Genomic DNA, 19092 nt, shown 5'->3' with positions numbered 1-19092 from the left:
TCTCCATTCTTTGCACATCCACATGCATAGGGCGGCACGGTAGCGCAGCGGTAGAGTTGCTGCTTTACAGCGAATGCAGCGCCGGAGACACAGGTTCGATCCTGACTACGGGTGCTGCACTGTAAGGAGTTTGTACGTTCTCCCCGTGACCTGCGTGGGTTTTCTCCGAGATCTTCGGTTTCCTCCCACACTCCAAAGACGTACAGGTATGTGGGTTAATTGGCTGGGTAAATGTAAAAATTGTCCCTAGTGGGTGTAGGATAGTGTTAATGTACGGGGATCACTGGGCGGCACGGACTTGGAGGGCCGAAAAGGCCTGTTTCCGGCTGTAGATATATGATATGATATGATATGATATCAAAACGTCTGTTAAATGGCACTATCGTATCTGCCTCCACTACTACTCCTGGCAGCTCTTTACAAGACCCACCATTCTGTTTAGAAAAACTTGTCCCATTCGCCTCAAAGCAATGCATTCTAGTCGTTGACATTTCTATCCTGACTCTACCTTGTCTCTACCTCTTACAATTTTATATACTTCTATCAGGTCCAATGCTCCAGAGAAAACAATCCAAGTTTGTTCAACCTCTCCTTATAGATAATACCCTCTAATCCAGGCAGCATTTAATCTCTTCTGCACTCTCTTCAAAGCTTCCACATCCTTTGTGTAATGGGGTGACCAGAGCTCCATGCGGTACTCCAAAAGCGGCCTAATCAGTTGCAACGTGACTCTTATACTTTCACCACTGGCCGATGAAGCCAAGCTGCCAAATGCTTTCTTTACCATTCTCTCTCCACATACATCTCCACCTTTCATGGATTAATGGACGTTTACCCCAGGATCTCTCTAAACATCCATGCAGTCAAGGGTCTTGCCATTAACTGTATATTTCCCCTTTCATTTGACCTCCCAAAGTGCAACCTCACACTTGCTTGGATTAAACTTCATGTGCCATTCCTCTGCTCTTTTCTGTGGCTGATCTACATGCCGCCGTACACTTTGAGAGGAAACTGGAGCGCCCTGAGAAACCCCAGCGGTTACAGGGAGAACATAAAAACTCTGTAGAGACAGCACTGATAAAAAGAGTATATTAAAATGTAACAGGAAGCCAGTAGCGTGGATTTTTAAAAAGTAGTTGGTGAGAAGGAGCCTTGAACAAAACAAAGAGTATTAGCCTATGGTGGTATTGGACGGGGCAATAGAAACAAAAATGGAAGCCTTAGTAACAAAATTGATTACTTATTAATAAACAGGATTGGCATGACAGCCATCCATCCCTAAGATGTGATTGTAGTTAGAATCCATGTGTTTCAGAATATATATAAGAAAACACATTATGTCTGATGCTTAACACTTTAAACACTGATATTATTTAGTGATATTTAATCATTACAAAATCAGGATCTACGAGCTTCGGGATACTTTTAAGAGAGACTAGACCAAGTGGACCCGTTGGGCCCATTCCTCGAGGAGGGGGAACAGAGAAGAGGAGAGGGTGTCACTGATTGAGCCCTGGACCCAAAGCCTGTCCTGTATTGGTGTAGCACCCTCAACCCCCCCCCCCCACTCAATCCCCCTTATCCTCCCCCTCCCCCCACTGGCCCACTACATCCCCCCGACCCTGCCCCCACCCCTACTTGCCCACTCCCTCCATCCCTGCCTCCACCCCCATTCCCCCAACCCCACTCGCCCCCACCTCCCTCCCCTCCCGCCACCCCCACTCTCCCTGCCCGCACCCCACACTCCCCCACCCCAATCTTCCCTCCTCCCCACCCCCACTCTTCCTGTCCACCCCACCCTGCCCTCCTCCCCAGCCCCACTCTCCAAACCACCCCCACCCCCACTCTCTCCCCCCCCACCCTCCCCCTTCTCCCCCACCCCCTCCCCCCACTCTCTCCTCCCCCACTCTCACTCCCCCCCACACCCCCTTCCCCCCCTCTCTCATCCCCTACCCCCTCCCCTCACTCTCCCCTCTTACCCACTCCCACTCTCCCCTGCCCCCCACTGTCCCCCTTCCCCCCCACCCCCACTCTCTTCCCCCCACCCCCACTGTCCCCTTCCCCCCACCCCTCCTCCTCCCCCACCCCCACTCCCCCCACCCTTCCCTCCTCCCCAACCCACCCTGCCCTCCTCCCCATCCCCACTCTCCCCCCACCCCCACTCTCTCCTCCCCACCCCCTCTCCCGCACTCTCTCCTCTCTCACTCTCACCCACCCCCACCTTTCCCCACAACTCCCCCTTTCCCCACCACCCCCACTCTCTCCTCCCCCACCCCCTCCACCCACTCACCCCTCTTCCCCACCCCCACTCTCCCCTGCCATCCACTCTCCACCTTCCCCCTCATCCCCACTCTCTCTTCCCCCCACTCCCCTGCCCCCCACCCCCACTTTCCCCCACCCCTCCTCCTCCCAATGCTCTCCCCTCCCCCCCACCCCCACTCTCCCCCCCACCCCTCCGTGGACCCATTGGCGGCGAAAGCCACTTACCACTGGCCGTGCGTGCAGGGAGGAGGAGGGAGCTGGGACTAATCCAGGCGGGCAGCGTGTCGGCGGCCTGGCTGAGCTGGGAATATTCGAGGCGGGCGGCGGCGGCTGGCCCGGCGGAAACTGGGACTACTCGAGGTCGGCAGCGCCGCGGCTGTGACCACGCAGAGCTGGGACTACTCGAGGCGGACGGCGCGGCGGCTGTGGCCCGGCCGACCTGGGACTCCTCGTGGCCGGTGGTGCGGCGGCGGGAGGCGCGCACAAGATGGCGGAGCGTGAGAAGGAGGAGAGCGGCCACCATTTTTCTGGACTCGCGACGGGGCCGTCGGTGGGAACGGCCGCTGAAGGAGGAGGAGAAGATGCTGCTCACTGGTGCTTGTGTTGTGGTAATGGGCGGGGCGCTGGGCCAGGGCAGGAGCAGGGACTCGAGGACGCCGTGGGTTGAAGGGATGGAAGGAAAGGATCATTGGACCATCAATGCGACCATCTCCCTCCTGCTCGGAGTGTCCACCGGGTGTGGGAGAGTGGAGATGGGAGCCTCTGATTCCGGGCGGACGGCCCGTTAACGGCGTGCACCTTGTTTGGGCGAGTGAGGAGAGAGGACGTGCGAGCCCCACTGTGACGTCATACGCAGAGCACTTTGAAAAATTTGGTTAGAAATGAAATTTTGAAACTTTAAAATCTCTCCAATCTAAAAAATATAAGACCAATTTAAATAAAATTTGTTATAAACAGTCGCCAGGACCGTGGTGCTAAAATTGTGGCGCTATGGTTTACCGTTTTGGCTGTAGGTCCACATGTCCACAACCAAATTTCAAAAATTTGTTTGGAAATGAAATGTTTAAACTTTAAAATCTCTCTAACTTAAAAAATATAAGACCAATTTAAATAAAACTTGTTATAAACAGTGGCCAGGACAGTGGTGATTAAGGTGGCGCTAAAATTGTGGCGCTATGGTTTACCGTTTTGGCTGTAGGTTCACATGTCCACAACCAAATTTCAAAATTTCAGAGAGATATATACATACAAATATATACAAATATATATATGCACATATACACATACACATATATATATATATATACATACATACATATACACACATACAAGAGCTGAGGTTTACTAATATACACTAGACAAAGTGGGCCGATTCCTCGTAGAGGGAGGAGCAGGGAAGGGGAGAGGGTGTGACTGAGGAGCCCACTCTCCGTTTTGACAAAACCACAGAAATAAATAGATACATACGGATACATAGATACATATGGATTATATATATATCTCTCTCTCGCTCTCGCTCTCTCTCTCTCGCTCGCTCTCGGGCCCATTCCTCCTAGACGGGGACAGGGAAGGGGAGAGGGTGTGACTGAGTTAGCCCTGGACCCAAAGCTTCTCCTGTATTGGTGTAGCACCCTCAATCCCCCTTATCCCCCCCCCACTGACCCACTCCATCCCCCCTATGCACCCCCACGTGCCCCTCCCCTGCCCCCACCCTCACTCTCCCCCACCCCCACTATTCCCTCCTCCCCACCCTGCCCTCCTCCCCAACCCTACTCTCTCCCCAACCCCACTCTCTCCTCCCTCTCCTCCCCCACTCTCCCCTCTTCCCCACCACCCCCACTCTCCCCTGACCCCCACTGTCCCCTGACCCCCACTGCCCCCTTTCCCCCCACCCCCACTCTCTCTTCACCCACCACCACCCCCTTCCCCCAACACCCCCTCTTTCCTCCCCCCACCCTCCCCTCCTCCCCACCCTCTCCTCCCTCTTCCCCACCACCACTGTCCCCCCTCCCTCCACCCCTCCTCCTCCACATCCCCACTCTTCCCTCCTCCCCACCCTGCCCTCCTCCCCGTCCCACTCTCCCTCCCACCCCCACTCTCTCCTCCTCCCACCCTCCCCCTCCTCCCCCACACCCTCCCCACACTCTCTCCTCCCCCCACCCTCACCCCCTTCATACCCCCACCCTCCCCTCCACCCACTCGGCCCCCACGCCCACTCTCCTCCTTGGACCCTTTGGCGGTGAAAGCCATTTACCGAGCGGGCAGGGAGGAGGAGGGAGCGCCGGACTACTTGAGGCGGGCAGCACGTCAACGGCCTGGCCGAGCTGGGACTACGCGAGGTGGGTGGCGGCAGCTAGGCCGGGCGGGAGCTGAAACTACTCGAGGCTGGCGGCGGCGGCTGGGCTGGCGTGAACTGGAACTACTCGAGGCGGGCGGCTGTGGCCTGGCCGAGCTGGGACTACTCGAGGCCGGCGGTGGCGGCCCGGCGGGAGCTGGGACTACTCGAGGCCGGTGGGGGGGGAGAGAGGAGAGGGAGCCTCTGATTCCGGGCGGATGGCCCGCTAACGGCGTCCATCTTGATTGGGCGAGTGAGGAGAGAGGCCGTGCGTGCCCCATCGTGACGTCAAAGGCAGAGCACTTTGAAAAATTTGTTTAGAAATGAAATTTTGAAACTTTAAAATCTCTCTAGCTTAAAAAATATAAGCCCAATTTAAATAAAACTTGTTATTGACAGTCACCAGGACAGTGGTAAATAAGGTGGTGCTGTAATTGTGGCGCTATGGTTTACCGTTTTGGCTGTAGGTCCACATGTGCACAACCAAATTTCAACATTTTGTTTAGAAATGAAATTTTTAAACTTTAAAATCTCTGTAACTTAAAAAATATAACACCAATGTAAATAAAACTTGTTATAAACAGTCGCCAGGATAGTGGTGTTTAAGGTGGCGCTAAAATTGTGGCGCTATGGTTTACTGTTTTGGCTGTAGGTCCACATGTCCACAATCAAATTTCAAAATTTCAGTGAGATATATATACACACACAAAAAACAATAAATAAATAAATAAATGGATAAATAAATAGATAGATAAATATGTAAATAAATAGATAAATAAATAAATAAATACAGGGTCTGAGTTTTCGTAATATACTAGACAAAGTATAGGTCCATTCCTCATAGAAGGGGGACAGGGAAGGGGAGAGGGTGTGACTGAGGATGCCACTCTCCCTCCCCCCCCCCCACTCTCTCCTCCTCCCACCCTCCCCCTCCCCCCCCACTCTTACTCTCCCAAACCCCCTTTCCCCAGCAGCCCCCCTTTCTCCTCCCCCACCCCCCGCCTCCCCCACTCCTCCCCCACCCTCACCCCCCCCTCCTACACCCATCCACCCATCCTCCCCTCCACCCACTCGCCCCCCACGCCCACTCCCCTGCTTGGAGCCGTTGGCGGCGAAAGCCACTTACCGAGCGTGCAGGGAGGAGGAGGGAGCACCGGACTACTGGAGACGAGCAGCGCGGCTGTGGCCTAGCCGAGCTGGGATCACTCACGGCGTTTGTGGGGGAGAGGGGAGAGAGAAGCGAGGGGAGAGAGGAGGGAAGTGAGGGGAGCCCCTGATTGCGGGCGGACGGCTCCGCTAACGGCGTCCATCTTGTTTGTGCGAGTGAGGAGAGAGGCCGTGCGTGCCCTATGGTGACGTCATATGCACAGCACTTTGGAAAATGTGTTTAGAAATGAAAGTTTTAAACTTTAAAATGTCTCTAACTTAAAAAATATACGACCAATTTAAATAAAACCTGTTGGAAACAGTCGCCGCAAGAGTGGTGATTAAGGTGGCGCAAAAATTATGATGCTCTAGTTTACCGATTTGGCAAAATCACAGAAATACATTTTGATACATACAGATATATATATATATATATATATATATATTCATATATATATATATATATATATATATAGAAGATCTGAGTTTTAGTGGTAGAAGACAGACTGTTGAAGAAGGTGGTAATAGCTTTATCATGGATGGCGTAAAAATAACAAAGAATACTTGTTTGAAAAACAAAGGTATCAAAATGCACTTGGTGTTCACATGATTTGGCACAATACAGTACAGGTAGTTCCATTATAACATGTTTTCTTAGGAACATTGAAATAGTTGTGTTCCTACAAAACCTCGTGTGCTAGAAAATCGCAATGTAAAACAATTAGGAAAGAGAGTTAAGAACTGGAGAGATTCAGACTGGCAATAGCAAAGCTATTTTTCCCTAGAGGATTTTCAAAAAAAGTATGTTTATTTTTATTACAGCAATCTAAAAATACAGAGGGCTGTATGTTTTATAGAGTATCATTGAGCAAGTGTCAATGGAAGTGATTGTTTGCTGGTTCCATTGGCGACACGTGTTTCAAGTAGCAGCTAAGTTCTCAAGAAACGATGGTGTCTGATTATTGTGGGGAGGTTGTATGGAAACCTCTTTCCAAGACAGCTTTTTTCTGCTCTCCAAATTCCAAAGTAACTTTTAAGTGGTTCTCTCGTATCCCATCGGAAATTTTATTACAACCAATTAGGCTGCATAATGTATTTAGTGTTCCCGAATTCATTGATCGCATTATATCCAATTCGTGTTGTGGAAACACATGTAACCTGTGGTGCGGCTTGTGGGCCCCCGGTGACAGTGCTTTCTTCAGTGTGCCCCACCGATAGAACACACTCGGGCTCCCTCTCCTCTCACCTGCTGCCGCTTCCAAGGTGGAGTATGTTGGCGACTCTGGGGGGAGAAGGGTGGGGGCGACCCAAAGGAAGCAGTTTTCCAATGGGCTACAATGTGAGCCGCAACAACAGCCGTGTGAACTGGTGAAGAAGGCCTCGCTGGTGCAGACTAGCGGCACCGGCACCTAGTCTTAAAGCGAAACGACACAAAGTGCTGGAGTAACTCGTTCGACTGAATCAGTCCGAGGAAGGTTCCTGATGTCACCGATCCGTGTTCTCCAGAGATCCTGACCCACTCAATTACTCCAGTTCTCTTAGTGGGAGAGGAAGGCTTCTCTGGCCCACCTTGTGAGTCAGGAGTGGGGTCGGAAGCCGGGGGTCTAAATGGCTGGGGAGACGGTGTGAGATGGGGATGGGTCGGCAGGCCATTCCATTCACATTGTTTATATTTTATATTTGTTTTATCATAGTTTCAGGCACTCCATGGTGCTTTAGAGACACAGGAGGGGTGTCATTATCGAGCCAGGGGCGCATTGTTTCATTATCACGTGACCTCTGTTGGCCCAGAAAACCGGATAATCCAGAACGGCTCTAGAACCGAGAATGCCGGAAAATCAGCCTTCTACCTGTAGTTCAGTAGGGTTGCAGCGTGAGTTGAGATGGGAGACGTTTTGCTGGACAATTACTAGAAACTCCAGGTTTCTGAGTTGCCAATGAGTGATGGAATGCGGAAGCAAATAGTTGTATAAATTTTGTGATGTATATAAATGAATTGAACGAAAATGTGGAACGGTTGGTTAGTGAGGTTGCAGATAACACAAAAACTGATGGACTGTGAAGAAGGCTGTCAAAGGATATAGCAAGTAACTGCAATGATGTAACTGCAATGATGCAAGCAGGTTTCGAGGATTCATTTCAGTGATGGAAAAAGAGCACGTCAAGGTTACAAAGAAATTAAAGTTTGTTAAAGTATAGTGAAATACAGTAAAATGAATAGTAAACGATTGAATAAATCAAGTCACACACCCTTCTATTCATTGTGTCTTCACTGATACAAGCAGTGGTTGGTAGCAACGAGTCTTGTTGTTAAAACTAGGTATTGTCCTTGGTAGTGGGAACAGGGCTATTATATCAGGAACTAGAAGCAATCTCGGGTGTCTCGGTGAAGTAAAGTTTGTCTTGCTGACTGTAAAATGTCCTTGAGGCTGACGACTGAGATCTATGATTTGTTAGTTCTTCCAAATGAGCCCAAATATTTTCGGAAACACTTAATTGTATTTCTAAGCAAGCCTGCTAGCTTGAGGAGCAGACAACTCCATTTAAGCTGCTTTAACCCTTTGATCACAGTTACATAATATAGACGTAGAAATGGCAGATGTAGTTTAATCCGCGTGTGTGTGACGTGTTGCACTTTGAGAGATTGAACGTAAGGCGATGTATACAGTTAATGGCAGGGCCCTGAACACCATATATATGCAGATGAATCTTGGGGTCCAAGTCTATCGCTACTTGAAAGTTACAACAAAGGTAAAGAAGGTGATCGATCATGCAAAGTCAGGAATTTATATTGTAGCTTTATAAAACTTTGGTTAGGCCTTATTTGGAATATTGTGAATAGTTCTGATCGCCCCATTAAAGGAAGCTTTGAAGAAGGTACGGAATAGGTTTACCATGATGCTGCCTGAATTGGCTTTTTTTTCACCCAAGATATTGGATTTTTGTCGTTTAAAAAAAAATTCCAGATGAATCTGGGATGAGACAATGTTAAAATTTGTTGAGACTTGCCCAAGTGTTCAAGGGTTATTCAAAGTTTGCAGTGACTTTGGGAGTTAGTAATCAGTTTCCCTTATGTGGTTCAACAGGGTTGCAGCATATGTTGAGGAGGGATACGTTTTGCTGGACAATTGCAAGAAGGGCTCAGGTTTTGGCTGCCAGCGAGTGGGCGGATATGGGAGCAAATTGTTTGTATATCAATATTTTGAACAAAAGTGTAGATGGGTTGGTAAGTGAAGTTGCAGATATGGTCTGACATACTTGGATTGGTTTGCTCTGGACTGTCGAGGCCGAGGTGAGACCTCGTAGAAGGATATAAAATTATGAGAGATATGGATAGGGTAGACAGTCAGAATCTTATTCCCAGGGTGGAAAGTCAAAGTCTAAAGTTTTATGGAGAGTGGTAGGTGCTAGAATGCATTGGAAGCAGATATGATTGACAGTTATGTTTGAGGCTTTTAAATGGGCACATGGATATGCATGGAATGGGGGGGATTGGCATTATGTGGTAGAAGGAATTTGTTTAATTTGGCATCAGGTTTTGCAAAGACATCGTGGGCTGAAGGGCCTGTTCCTGCGTTGTATGTTCTAAAGGCTGATGGAGGCTCTGTCCATGGTGGTATTAGGGACCACCATGTGTGCACTTGCATGTAAAGTTATTTAACTAAAAATGAACGTAGAATTATTTAACTGGCATGTTTAAATTTCCCAGAGATTTCTGTGTGGTTGATTCTTTGTTTTTGTTTTCCTTTAAGATCCTGAAGCAGGAAGAACAGCAAATACCAAGATTACCACTACACTTGGCCTGGTGGTTCATGCAGCAGGTAATGTTAATTCATCACGCGTCATAACGGCTTAAAAGTTACCACTTCAATGCTGCCTCTATTTTAGTTTAGTTTTAGTTTGGAGATACGGCGTGGAAACAGGCCCTTCGGCTCACCGACTCCACACAGACGAATCATCACCCATACATTTGTATTACCCGACACACTAGGGATAATTTACAGGAGATAATGTCGTTGGAATGTGGACTGAAAGTTGAGCTCTGGGAGCAAACCCAGGCGGTTACAAGGGGAACGTATAAACTCCGTACAGCCAGCACCCATAGACACCCATAGATTGAAGCCGGGTCTCCAGCGCTGTAAGGCAGCAACTCCATTGCTGCGCCACTGTGCTGCCCCCTTGTATCCGTATCCAAACCATTCTAGGTGGCATTATCATGCTGCTGCTTCAGCACAAGAAACCTGAGTTAGATCCTCATCTCAAGTTGTCTCTGGAGTTTGCACATTCTCCCTGTGACTGCATGGGTTTCCTCCGGGTGCTCTGGTTTCCTCCCATATCCCAAAGACATGTGGGTTTATATGTTAATGGATCTGTGTAAATTGCCCCTTGTGTTTGGGGAGTGGATGTGAAAGTGAGGTAACATAAAACCAGTGTGCACAGGAGATTGGTAGTCAGCTTGGTCAAAGGGCCTGTTTCTACGCCGCATCTTTCATTCGATCAGTCCAGAGTAAATAGAGAAATTGAATCGTCAGCACTCTGTTAAGAGGAAGTGGAAAATGTTATCAGGGTGGTAACTATCCTTAGTGAGTGCGAGGATGCTTGTCAATTATGGGTTATGGAGTAGTGTGTAGGAAATCAGTCTGAAGAAGGGTCTCGACCCAAAACATCGCCCATTCCTTCTCTCCCGAGATGCTGCCTGACCTGCAGAGTTACTCCAGCATTTTGTGAATGGACTTTGTATCTGGAAGAAACTAATGATGTGGAGGTTAGAGAAAGTGGAAAGGGAAAGCTAAGCATTGGTTTCTATTTCTTAGGTTCTAATGTTGCCACCAGTCCAGGTTGTGGAGTTCACGGCCGAGATTACTTCACTGGATGTAGTGCAGAGTCTAAACTGGGGCAATTGTCTCTGTGTCAGTTAGGTGCAAATTAGCATTATTGCTCACCTTTTTGTGCCTTCTCTGCAAATCAGTTGGATTTTTGCAAGGTTCTAAATCAAAACCAAACAAATTTAGTTTTAGTTTAAGCTAGTCAAAAGCAAACAAATTTAGATTAAGGTTGTGCCTTGGATTAATTGAAATTAAGCACCATCGACAAGATTTCAGAATAATTCCTAAATAACTTAAAAACTGTCACTTTTATATGTTTGTACTGTACTTCCTGAAAGGTCATGTCTTTAGAAGCCATCCTGTCTGCTCTGTTCCTGAACGGTCAGTTTCTTTTCAATTGGTTTCCTAAGTGGGAGCAGTGAAGCGTGCATTTGCAGATTCAGTCCCTATCGATCAAACCTTGCCAACTGAGACTTTTTCAGATACCTTACAGAGTTTTAAAAGATTAGACCCAAAATGCTGGAGTAACTCAGCGGGTCAGACAGCATCTCTGAAGAAGGGTCTTGGCCCAAAACGTCACCTATTCCTTTTTTCCAGAGATGCCATCTGACCCGCAGAGTTACTCCAGCTTTTTGTATCTATCTCCGGTTTAAACCAGCAACTGCAGTTTCTTATTGCACGCTCTAAAAGATATCCATGCTGCAGCACTTCAGTACCTTTTGGTCTTAGAATGCAAATTGGTATCATGAAAAGGACAATGAATACAATTTAGGATATTTATTTTAGTTTTGTATAATGCAAGATTATTTGTGTTGTGATGCTATTTTAACACATTCTCTTTTTGCCTGTTAACAGTTTTCTCGTGTGTTGCAAAACATACTTGGCTAATGAAGTATGATTATTATGATTATGATATTCAAAATATTCTATGAATGGTTTTGTACAGTAATCCAGTTGACCACCCAGTGATGTGATCTGTAAAGGAAAAAATGTTGATTTATTTTCTTTGAGTTGTAACTAACAATGGTCACTTTTAACTTGGCTGTTGAGCCCATTGCAGGGAGTAATTCGGCATGAAGTAGCTGTACTGCCTACATTTCCCGTTACTATTTGGCCTTATCTATTCCTTTCCCTTACAGCGGATGGCGTTGCATTGGGTGCAGCAGCTTCCACATCACAGACAAGTGTACAGATAATTGTATTTGTAGCTATCATGTTGCATAAAGTAAGTATCTAAAACTTGGATTTCCTTTACTACTGCCTTCCACATGTCAAGGTTTGAGAAATGTAAGAAAATAACTGCAGATGCTGGTACAAATCGAAGGTATTTATTCACAAAATGCTGGAGTAACTCAGCAGGTCAGGCAGCATCTCAGGAGAGAAGGAATGGGCGACGTTTCGGTCTGAAGAAGGGTCTCGACCCGAAACGTCACCCATTCCTTCTCTCCTGAGATGCTGCCTGACCTGCTGAGTTACTCCAGCATTTTGTGAATAAATACCTAAGGTTTGAGAAATGTTCAGTGATCGGAATTCATTTTCCCTTGTAGGGTATGGATGCTTGACTACAGTGGGCTGGGATCTCAGTGGCTTGGTTTAGATGAGGATGGAATGACAGTGTTACTGCACTTGCCCATGCCCTGGACTATGAATCCGGAGATGGTAGTAAGAATTCCACCAGTGAACTAAACTGAAAGGAGCAAGCAGAGCGATACGAACTAATTAAGTGACGGGTACTTGGATTGTCACAGAGTGCAGTTTGAGGGGTGTCTACTTTGGTAGAATTGAAAAGCGGAATATTTTCTTGAAAGGTGAAACAGTTAATGTTAGGTGTCCTTTTACACGTCACAAATTAGGAGGCAGATATACGAAGGTAAATGATATGCAATCTTTAATGCAAATTATATCAGTAAGGAATTCCTGTTGCAATGGCACCATATCTGAAAAACAGTCGCCATTTTGGTCTCCTTTCTAAAGGAGCAAAGCGGCTTGTTGTGTGGAAGAGGTAGTGCGTGGAACGCATATTCATACAGTTAATTCCTGCAAAAGGAAAGAGTGAAAGGTTGAGAGGATAGAACAAGAAAGTGGAATTGATGCGGTTATTTTACGAGAATTGCAACCTTCTTATTTTGTGAAAACCAGAATGATTCTATCATGTCCTTTTAATGAAGGAGACTTATCACTGTTTCTTGTTTTGGCACTTGTACAACTCCAAATCCACTGCAATGTGGCTGACTCAATTGCCCTCTTGAGAAGATGGCATCGTAGGGAAGGGGATACTCTGGATCTCAGGAAATCTGGTCTTTAGGTTAAGCATAGGCAGCAAATAATTTCTCCTGATTGCCAACATCAGTTAAGAGTGTTATTCTACAATAAGCATCATGGAGGAGACACTGATAGTATCAAGGGTACAGAATGTACTCTAGATAGGGCCAGGGTAGAGTTTGGTATTATCTGTATGAACATTGAATTCTCCAATTTTAGGTACCTTCTAAGACCCCCCCCCTGAAGAGGGTGACTGGATTCTGAAAGACTTGCCTACCTTATTACATTTGGGATGGTTTGAGATAACAGCACATAAACCTGTTTGACTTGATTCTAATTGGTCCACTTCCCACAGATGAAATTTGGTGAAAGTCCTTGCAGAGATGAAATCACGTTTTTAAGATAGGTTGTGTTGCAAAATGTGAAAGAATGGAAGTAAATATTGGAGTAGAGACCTGACATCCGTGATGCATTGTGGCAAACTAACAGATGAGCAATTGTTAATCTATCCTCAGCCTGACGTTCTTGTTCTGCTGTTGTGATTCAGCTGGAAGCCTGGTTCAGTTAAGATGTAGAAGATTGTTGGAAGTAGAACAGGCAAATCTAAAAAATGAGGTGCCATTTACTTAACAAACATAAAATCACCATGCATGTTTAGCAACGTTTCCACAGGTAAAACAAATTTCACAACCAGTGAATTAGACTGAAACTCATCCATCCTGCCACAAACAGTTGTGAATAATGGACCAATAAGTCAATAGCTGAAAGAGAAAGCTCCAAGTGCGAGATGTTGTAGTTTGGGAATCAAACAGAGCAGGACCTTCACAACGAACTGCGATGCGCTGCGGAGTGCTGTAGAGCACAGGATGAAAGTGGCGTCGCAGGTAAATAATGTGGTCAAGAAGGTGCATTGGTGGTCTTCAGTCAGGGTATTAGGTATAGAGGTTAGGATGTTATGTTACAGTTGTGCAAGATGTTGATGAGGCCGCATTTGGAGTGTTGTGTTCGGTTTTGGTCACCTTGCTTTCAGAAAGATGTTATTAAGCAGGAAAGAGTGCTGAGAAAATCTACAAAGATGTTACCAGGACTTGAGGGCCTGAGCTATAGGAGGAGATTGGGCAGGCTAAGACTTTATTGCTTGGAGTGCAGAGCAGGGGAATCAAGAACCAGAGGATATGCGTTTCAAGTGAGAAGGAAAGATTTAATAGGAACCCTAGAGGCAACTTTTTCAAGGGTGGTGGATATATGAAATGAGCTGCCAGAGGAGGTATTTGAGACAAGTACTATAAGAACATTGGAAAGATATTTGGACAGGTACATGGATAGGAAAGGTTTAGAAGGACATAAGCCAAAAGCAGGCAGGTGGGACTAGTATAAATGGGCATCTTGATCAGCTCGGGCAAGTTGGGCCGAAGGATCTGTTTTCGTGCTGGATGGCTCTGACCTAATGACAGTGATTTCCATTAAGGACATAAAGTGCTGGAGTAATATAGCAGGTCAGGCAGCATCTCTGGAGAACGTGGATAGATGACGTTTCTGGTCGAGACCCTTCTTCAGACTGATTGTAGGTGGGGAGAAGAAAACTGGAAAAGGGGAGAGGCAGAACAAAGCGTGGCTGGTAATAGGACCCAGGCGAGGGTTTTTTCTTTGGTTGTAACAAAGGCTAAACGGAATATGAGGTGCTGTTCTTCCATTTTGTGTTCGGCCTTACTCTGGCAATAGAGGATGTCCAGGACAGAGAGGTCAGAACGGGAAGGGAGTTAAAATGGTTAGCAACCGGGAGATCCAGTTAGCCTTAGCCGACTGAGCACAAGTGTTCGGCGAAACAGTCGCCGAGCCTACGCTTGGTCTCGCCGATGTACAAGAGGCCACATCGGGAACACTGGTTGCAATGGATGAGGTTAGGGGAGTTGCACAAGAGCCTATGTCTCACCTGGACGGACTGCTGGGGTCCCTGGATAGAGGTGAGGGAAGAGGTATAGGTACAGGCGTTACATCTCCTGCAGTTGTGGTGGAAACACCTGGGGAGGGGGTGGATAGGAAGGGATGAGTGAACCAAGGAGTTGTGGTGACAGCGGTCTCTGCAGAAGATGGAAAGGGGTGGTGCTGTGACTGTTGGTGGGATCACATTGGAGGTGACAGACATGTTGGAGGGTCATATCAGAGGAGGATGAAGCCCCCCTTATTACCCTTATGCCCGCTTATTACTTGCCCCGCTTTGTCCTGTTTTTCCCCTTTTCTAGCTTTCTTCTCCCCCCCCCTCACTATCAGTCTTTATAAAGGGTCTCAATTCAAAACATCACCTATCTATGTTCTCCAGAGATGCCCCCATTTACTGCAGCACTTTGTGTCCTTTTGTACGCTAACCACCATCTGCAGTTCCTCGTTTCTGTACAGGGAATGCCCTTCATCTTAAGACAGCACTTGTTGGTGTGCAGGCCCTAACAAGACACTATCTGGCCCTTGACGAGAGTGTCCAATCATGCCATTTACTATCCATTGACTTCCAAACCATGAATGTTTGAGAGGTCGCCATTGCCCAGAAACTTGGGCTTGAGTTAAGGATGTGATGGAATATTCCACTAATCATACATGAAGGACCTCGATGCCATCCAAAATGAAGCAGCAGCATCAACAGCCCAGCTAACACTTCAAACGCTCATCCCCTCTGAGAGTTTACACTTTCCTGAGACTCGTTTGGCATTATTCCAATGCTTCACAATCCCTACCATTCACCTATTGAAGGCCAGAGACACGGGTGTGTGGAAACAAGTTCCACTTCATGCATCCTGATCTGGAAGTTCTTCACCATCGCTGGTTCCAAAATCCTGGAATCTGCATCAGCCTAAAAATCAACGACATTCCAGGGTAAATGGTACATTTGGTCTTGGTGGGTCATGTATGAAAACTTGATCAAAGCACAAGGGTTCAAATCACTACATTTGTGAAATGAAATTTGGGTCTCTTTTTTTTTTAATCCATAAAGGTGAGAGAGATGGAATCAGTAAACATAATTATTACCACCTATCTTTCAGTTTGTTTAAAACAATTAGATTATGTTGCTGAAGGTAAGTTGTAGCAGCCTTTCTACAGTGATGTTGAGACCACATTCATATGTGCATTTTGACAAAACTCTTATTTTAATCTAATACCACTATCACGTCTCAGTTGGCGTTTTGGGCCCAATGCTCACTTCAGAGATTTGAGTACAGAATCTTTACTGTTCTATGAATGGGTTCTGAGATACACTTTATGAGAGGGGGGGGGAGGATATGTCTGCTCTCTTAGTCACAGAGCCATAGTTTCTTGAAGTCCTAGATTTTTGAAAGAGAAGGGGTCAGCACAGTGGCGTAGCTGACAGACCTGCACGATGGCGCAGCAGTAGAGTTGCTGCCTTACAGCGAATGCAGCGCCGGACCCAGGTTCGATCCTGACTACGGGCGCCGTCTGTACGGAGTTTGTACGTTCTCCCCGTGACCTGCGTGGGTTTTCTCCGAAATCTTCGGTTTCCTCCCACACTCCAAAGACGTACAGGTATGTAGGTTAATTGGCTGGGTTAATTAAATGTTTTTTAAAAATCCAATTGTCCCTAGTGTGTGTAGGATAGTGTTAATGTGCGGGGATCGCTGGGCGGCGCGGACCCGGTGGGCCGAAGGGCCTGTTTCCGCGCAGTATCTCTAAATCTAAAAAAAAAATCATTGTGCCTGAGACTGGTTCAATCCTGACCTCGCTGCTGTCTGTGCGGAGTTTGTGCGTTCCCCCAGTGACCGCGTGGGTTTCCTCCGGGTACTTCGGCTTCCTCCCACATCCGAAAGATGTAGGTTAATTGGTCTCTGTATATTTGTAAGTTAATTGGTCTCTGTAAATTTCCCGTAGTGTGTAAGGAGTGGACCTACTGTGAATGGTTGATAGAAGGTTGGCGTGGACTCGGTGGTCCGAAGGGCCTGTTTCCATGCTCGAGCAGGAAACTGTCCAAGGTAGTTTATTAGTGCAATACTGTGTGGTGGTGCTCTCAAGACATTCTCTCTTGGCAGCAGCAGCTTTATTTTTGAATAAGTACCTGAATTGGAACCACATTCTTAAAATTTCCAAGCCTTGGATTCAGGAATATTATAAATTGCTCAATTTTTCCAAAGGCCCTGTGTCTCAGTGAATGTTACATTCAGGTTACATGCATAGTTTGTCTTACCATCTCAGTGTCCTGCATTAACAGTGCAACACTTTAGAAGGTGTTGAGGAGATAGGACTGGACAGAGGAAATCTCATGCAATCGCAAGCAGCATGTACGGACTGTTTAATGGTAGGCTACAATCATTGTGTTCTTCCCCTCTCTTTTAGGCTCCTGCTGCTTTTGGTCTGGTTTCTTTCCTTATGCATGCGGGACTCGAAAGGAATCGAATCAGGAAACACCTACTGGTATTTGCTTTGGCAGCGCCGGTGCTCTCCATGGTCACCTACCTGGGCCTGAGTAAGGTAGGTACAATGTGTTTCACACTGCACTCTGTATCAATAAGCATGGCACCAAGAAATCTCACTGGTGTGACTTAGGTAAGCAAAATGCTGCACACACAGGGCGGCCCGGTGGCGCAGCGGTAGAGTTGCTGCTTTACAGCGAATGCAGCGCCGGAGACTCAGGTTCGATCCTGACTACGGGCGCCGTCTGTACGGAGTTTGTACGTTCTCCCCGTGACCTGCGTGGGTTTTCTCCGAGATCTTCGGTTTCCTCCCACGCTCTAAAGACGTACAGGTATGTAGGTTAATTGACTGGGTAAATGTAAAAATTGTCCCTAGTGTGTGTAGGATAGTGTTAATGTGCGGGGATCGCTGGGCGGCGCGGACTCGGTGGGCCGAAGGGCCTGTTTCCGCGCTGTGTCTCTAAATCTAAAAGAAAATCTAAAAAAATCACAATCAATAGCTGAATGATCTATCCCGTGTGGAATTTGTCTTTACATATGTTTGTGAAGTTATTGGTCAAAGCACAAGGAACACATCTTGCTTCTTTTATACGATCAGCTTGAAGAAATAGAGACCCTTGGTCTGAAAGTCCACCCGAGGATGGGTCATATCTGTGACCTGTTCTCCACAGAGTTGTCGATCTAGACAATAGACAATAGGTGCAGGAGTCGGCCCTTCGAGCCAGCAACGCCATTCAATGTGATCATGGCCGATCATCCACAATCAGTACCCTTTTCCTGCCGTCTCCCCATACCCCCTGACTCCGCTATCCTTAAGAACTCTATCCAGCTCTCTCTTGAAAGTATCCAGAGGATTGGCCTCCACTGCCATCTGAGGCAGAAATTTCCACAGATTTACAACTCTCTGAGCGAAAAAGTTTTTCCTCATCTCAGTTCTAAATGGCCTACCCCTTATTCTTAAACTGTGGCCCCTGGTTCTGGACTCCCCCAACATTGGGAACATGTTTCCTGCCTCTAGCATGTGCAATCCCTTAATAATCTTATATGTTTCGATAAGATCCCCCCTCATCCTTCTAAATTCCAGTATATACAAGCCCAGTCGCTCCAGTCTTTCAACATACGACAGTCCCGCCATTCCGGGAATTAACCTAGTAAACCTACGCTGCACGCCCTCAATAGCAAGAATGTCCTTCCTCAAATTTGGAGACCAAAACTCTACACAGTACTCCAGGTGCGGTCTCACTAGGACCCTGTACAACTGCAGAAGGACCTCTTTGCTCCTGTACTCAACTCCTCTTGTCATGAAGGCCAACATTAGCTTTCTTCAGTGCCTGCTGTACCGAAGTCCAGCAGTAATGCTGAACGACACAAACACATAGTTTCTGACTGAGAGGTGGAAATGATGCCGAACGAGCCACCCAAGCAGACACTTGGCTTGTGTTTTAATCAAAACTATTACTGGTGCACCATCTATTAAGCAATTACAGAGCAGGATATGATTCATGGAAGGGTTTTCCTCATTAAACCTCTCAGGATTCACACAACAGATCATTGCAAAAAAAAGAGGTTTAATGGATTTCACATTGTGAAATAATGAGACCTCTCAGATTGACTGGAGTGCAGTGAATCCAAGGGTTTACTGATGTAATTTGGTTTAGAGGTACGGCATAGTAACAAGCACTTCGGCCGAGCCCGGGTCCGTGCCGACCATCGATCACCCTATTGACACTAGTTGTTTGCTATCCCACTCCCTACACACCAGAAGCACTTCACAAAGGGACATTGACCGATAAACCCCCAAGCCTTTGGGATGTGGGAGGAAGCCGGAGCACCCAAAGGAAAGTCA

General features: G+C 47.0%; 1 protein-coding gene across 1 annotated transcript in view; it reads left to right on the top strand.

The window, feature by feature from the left end:
• slc39a9 (solute carrier family 39 member 9) overlaps positions 1–19092 on the top strand; it is a 45035-nt gene that overhangs the window by 22937 nt on the left and 3006 nt on the right. Inside the window, exons 4-6 of the mRNA XM_078406147.1 lie at positions 9496–9564; positions 11709–11794; positions 17170–17304. Coding sequence (XP_078262273.1) covers positions 9496–9564; positions 11709–11794; positions 17170–17304 — 290 coding nt within the window. The remainder of the gene's footprint in view (positions 1–9495; positions 9565–11708; positions 11795–17169; positions 17305–19092) is intronic.

Source organism: Rhinoraja longicauda, chromosome 10, assembly GCF_053455715.1.
Source record: "Rhinoraja longicauda isolate Sanriku21f chromosome 10, sRhiLon1.1, whole genome shotgun sequence".
Classification (NCBI taxonomy): domain Eukaryota; kingdom Metazoa; phylum Chordata; class Chondrichthyes; order Rajiformes; family Arhynchobatidae; genus Rhinoraja; species Rhinoraja longicauda.
Note: the sequence above shows the minus strand (reverse complement) of the source record. Positions and strands in the feature narration are given on the sequence as shown.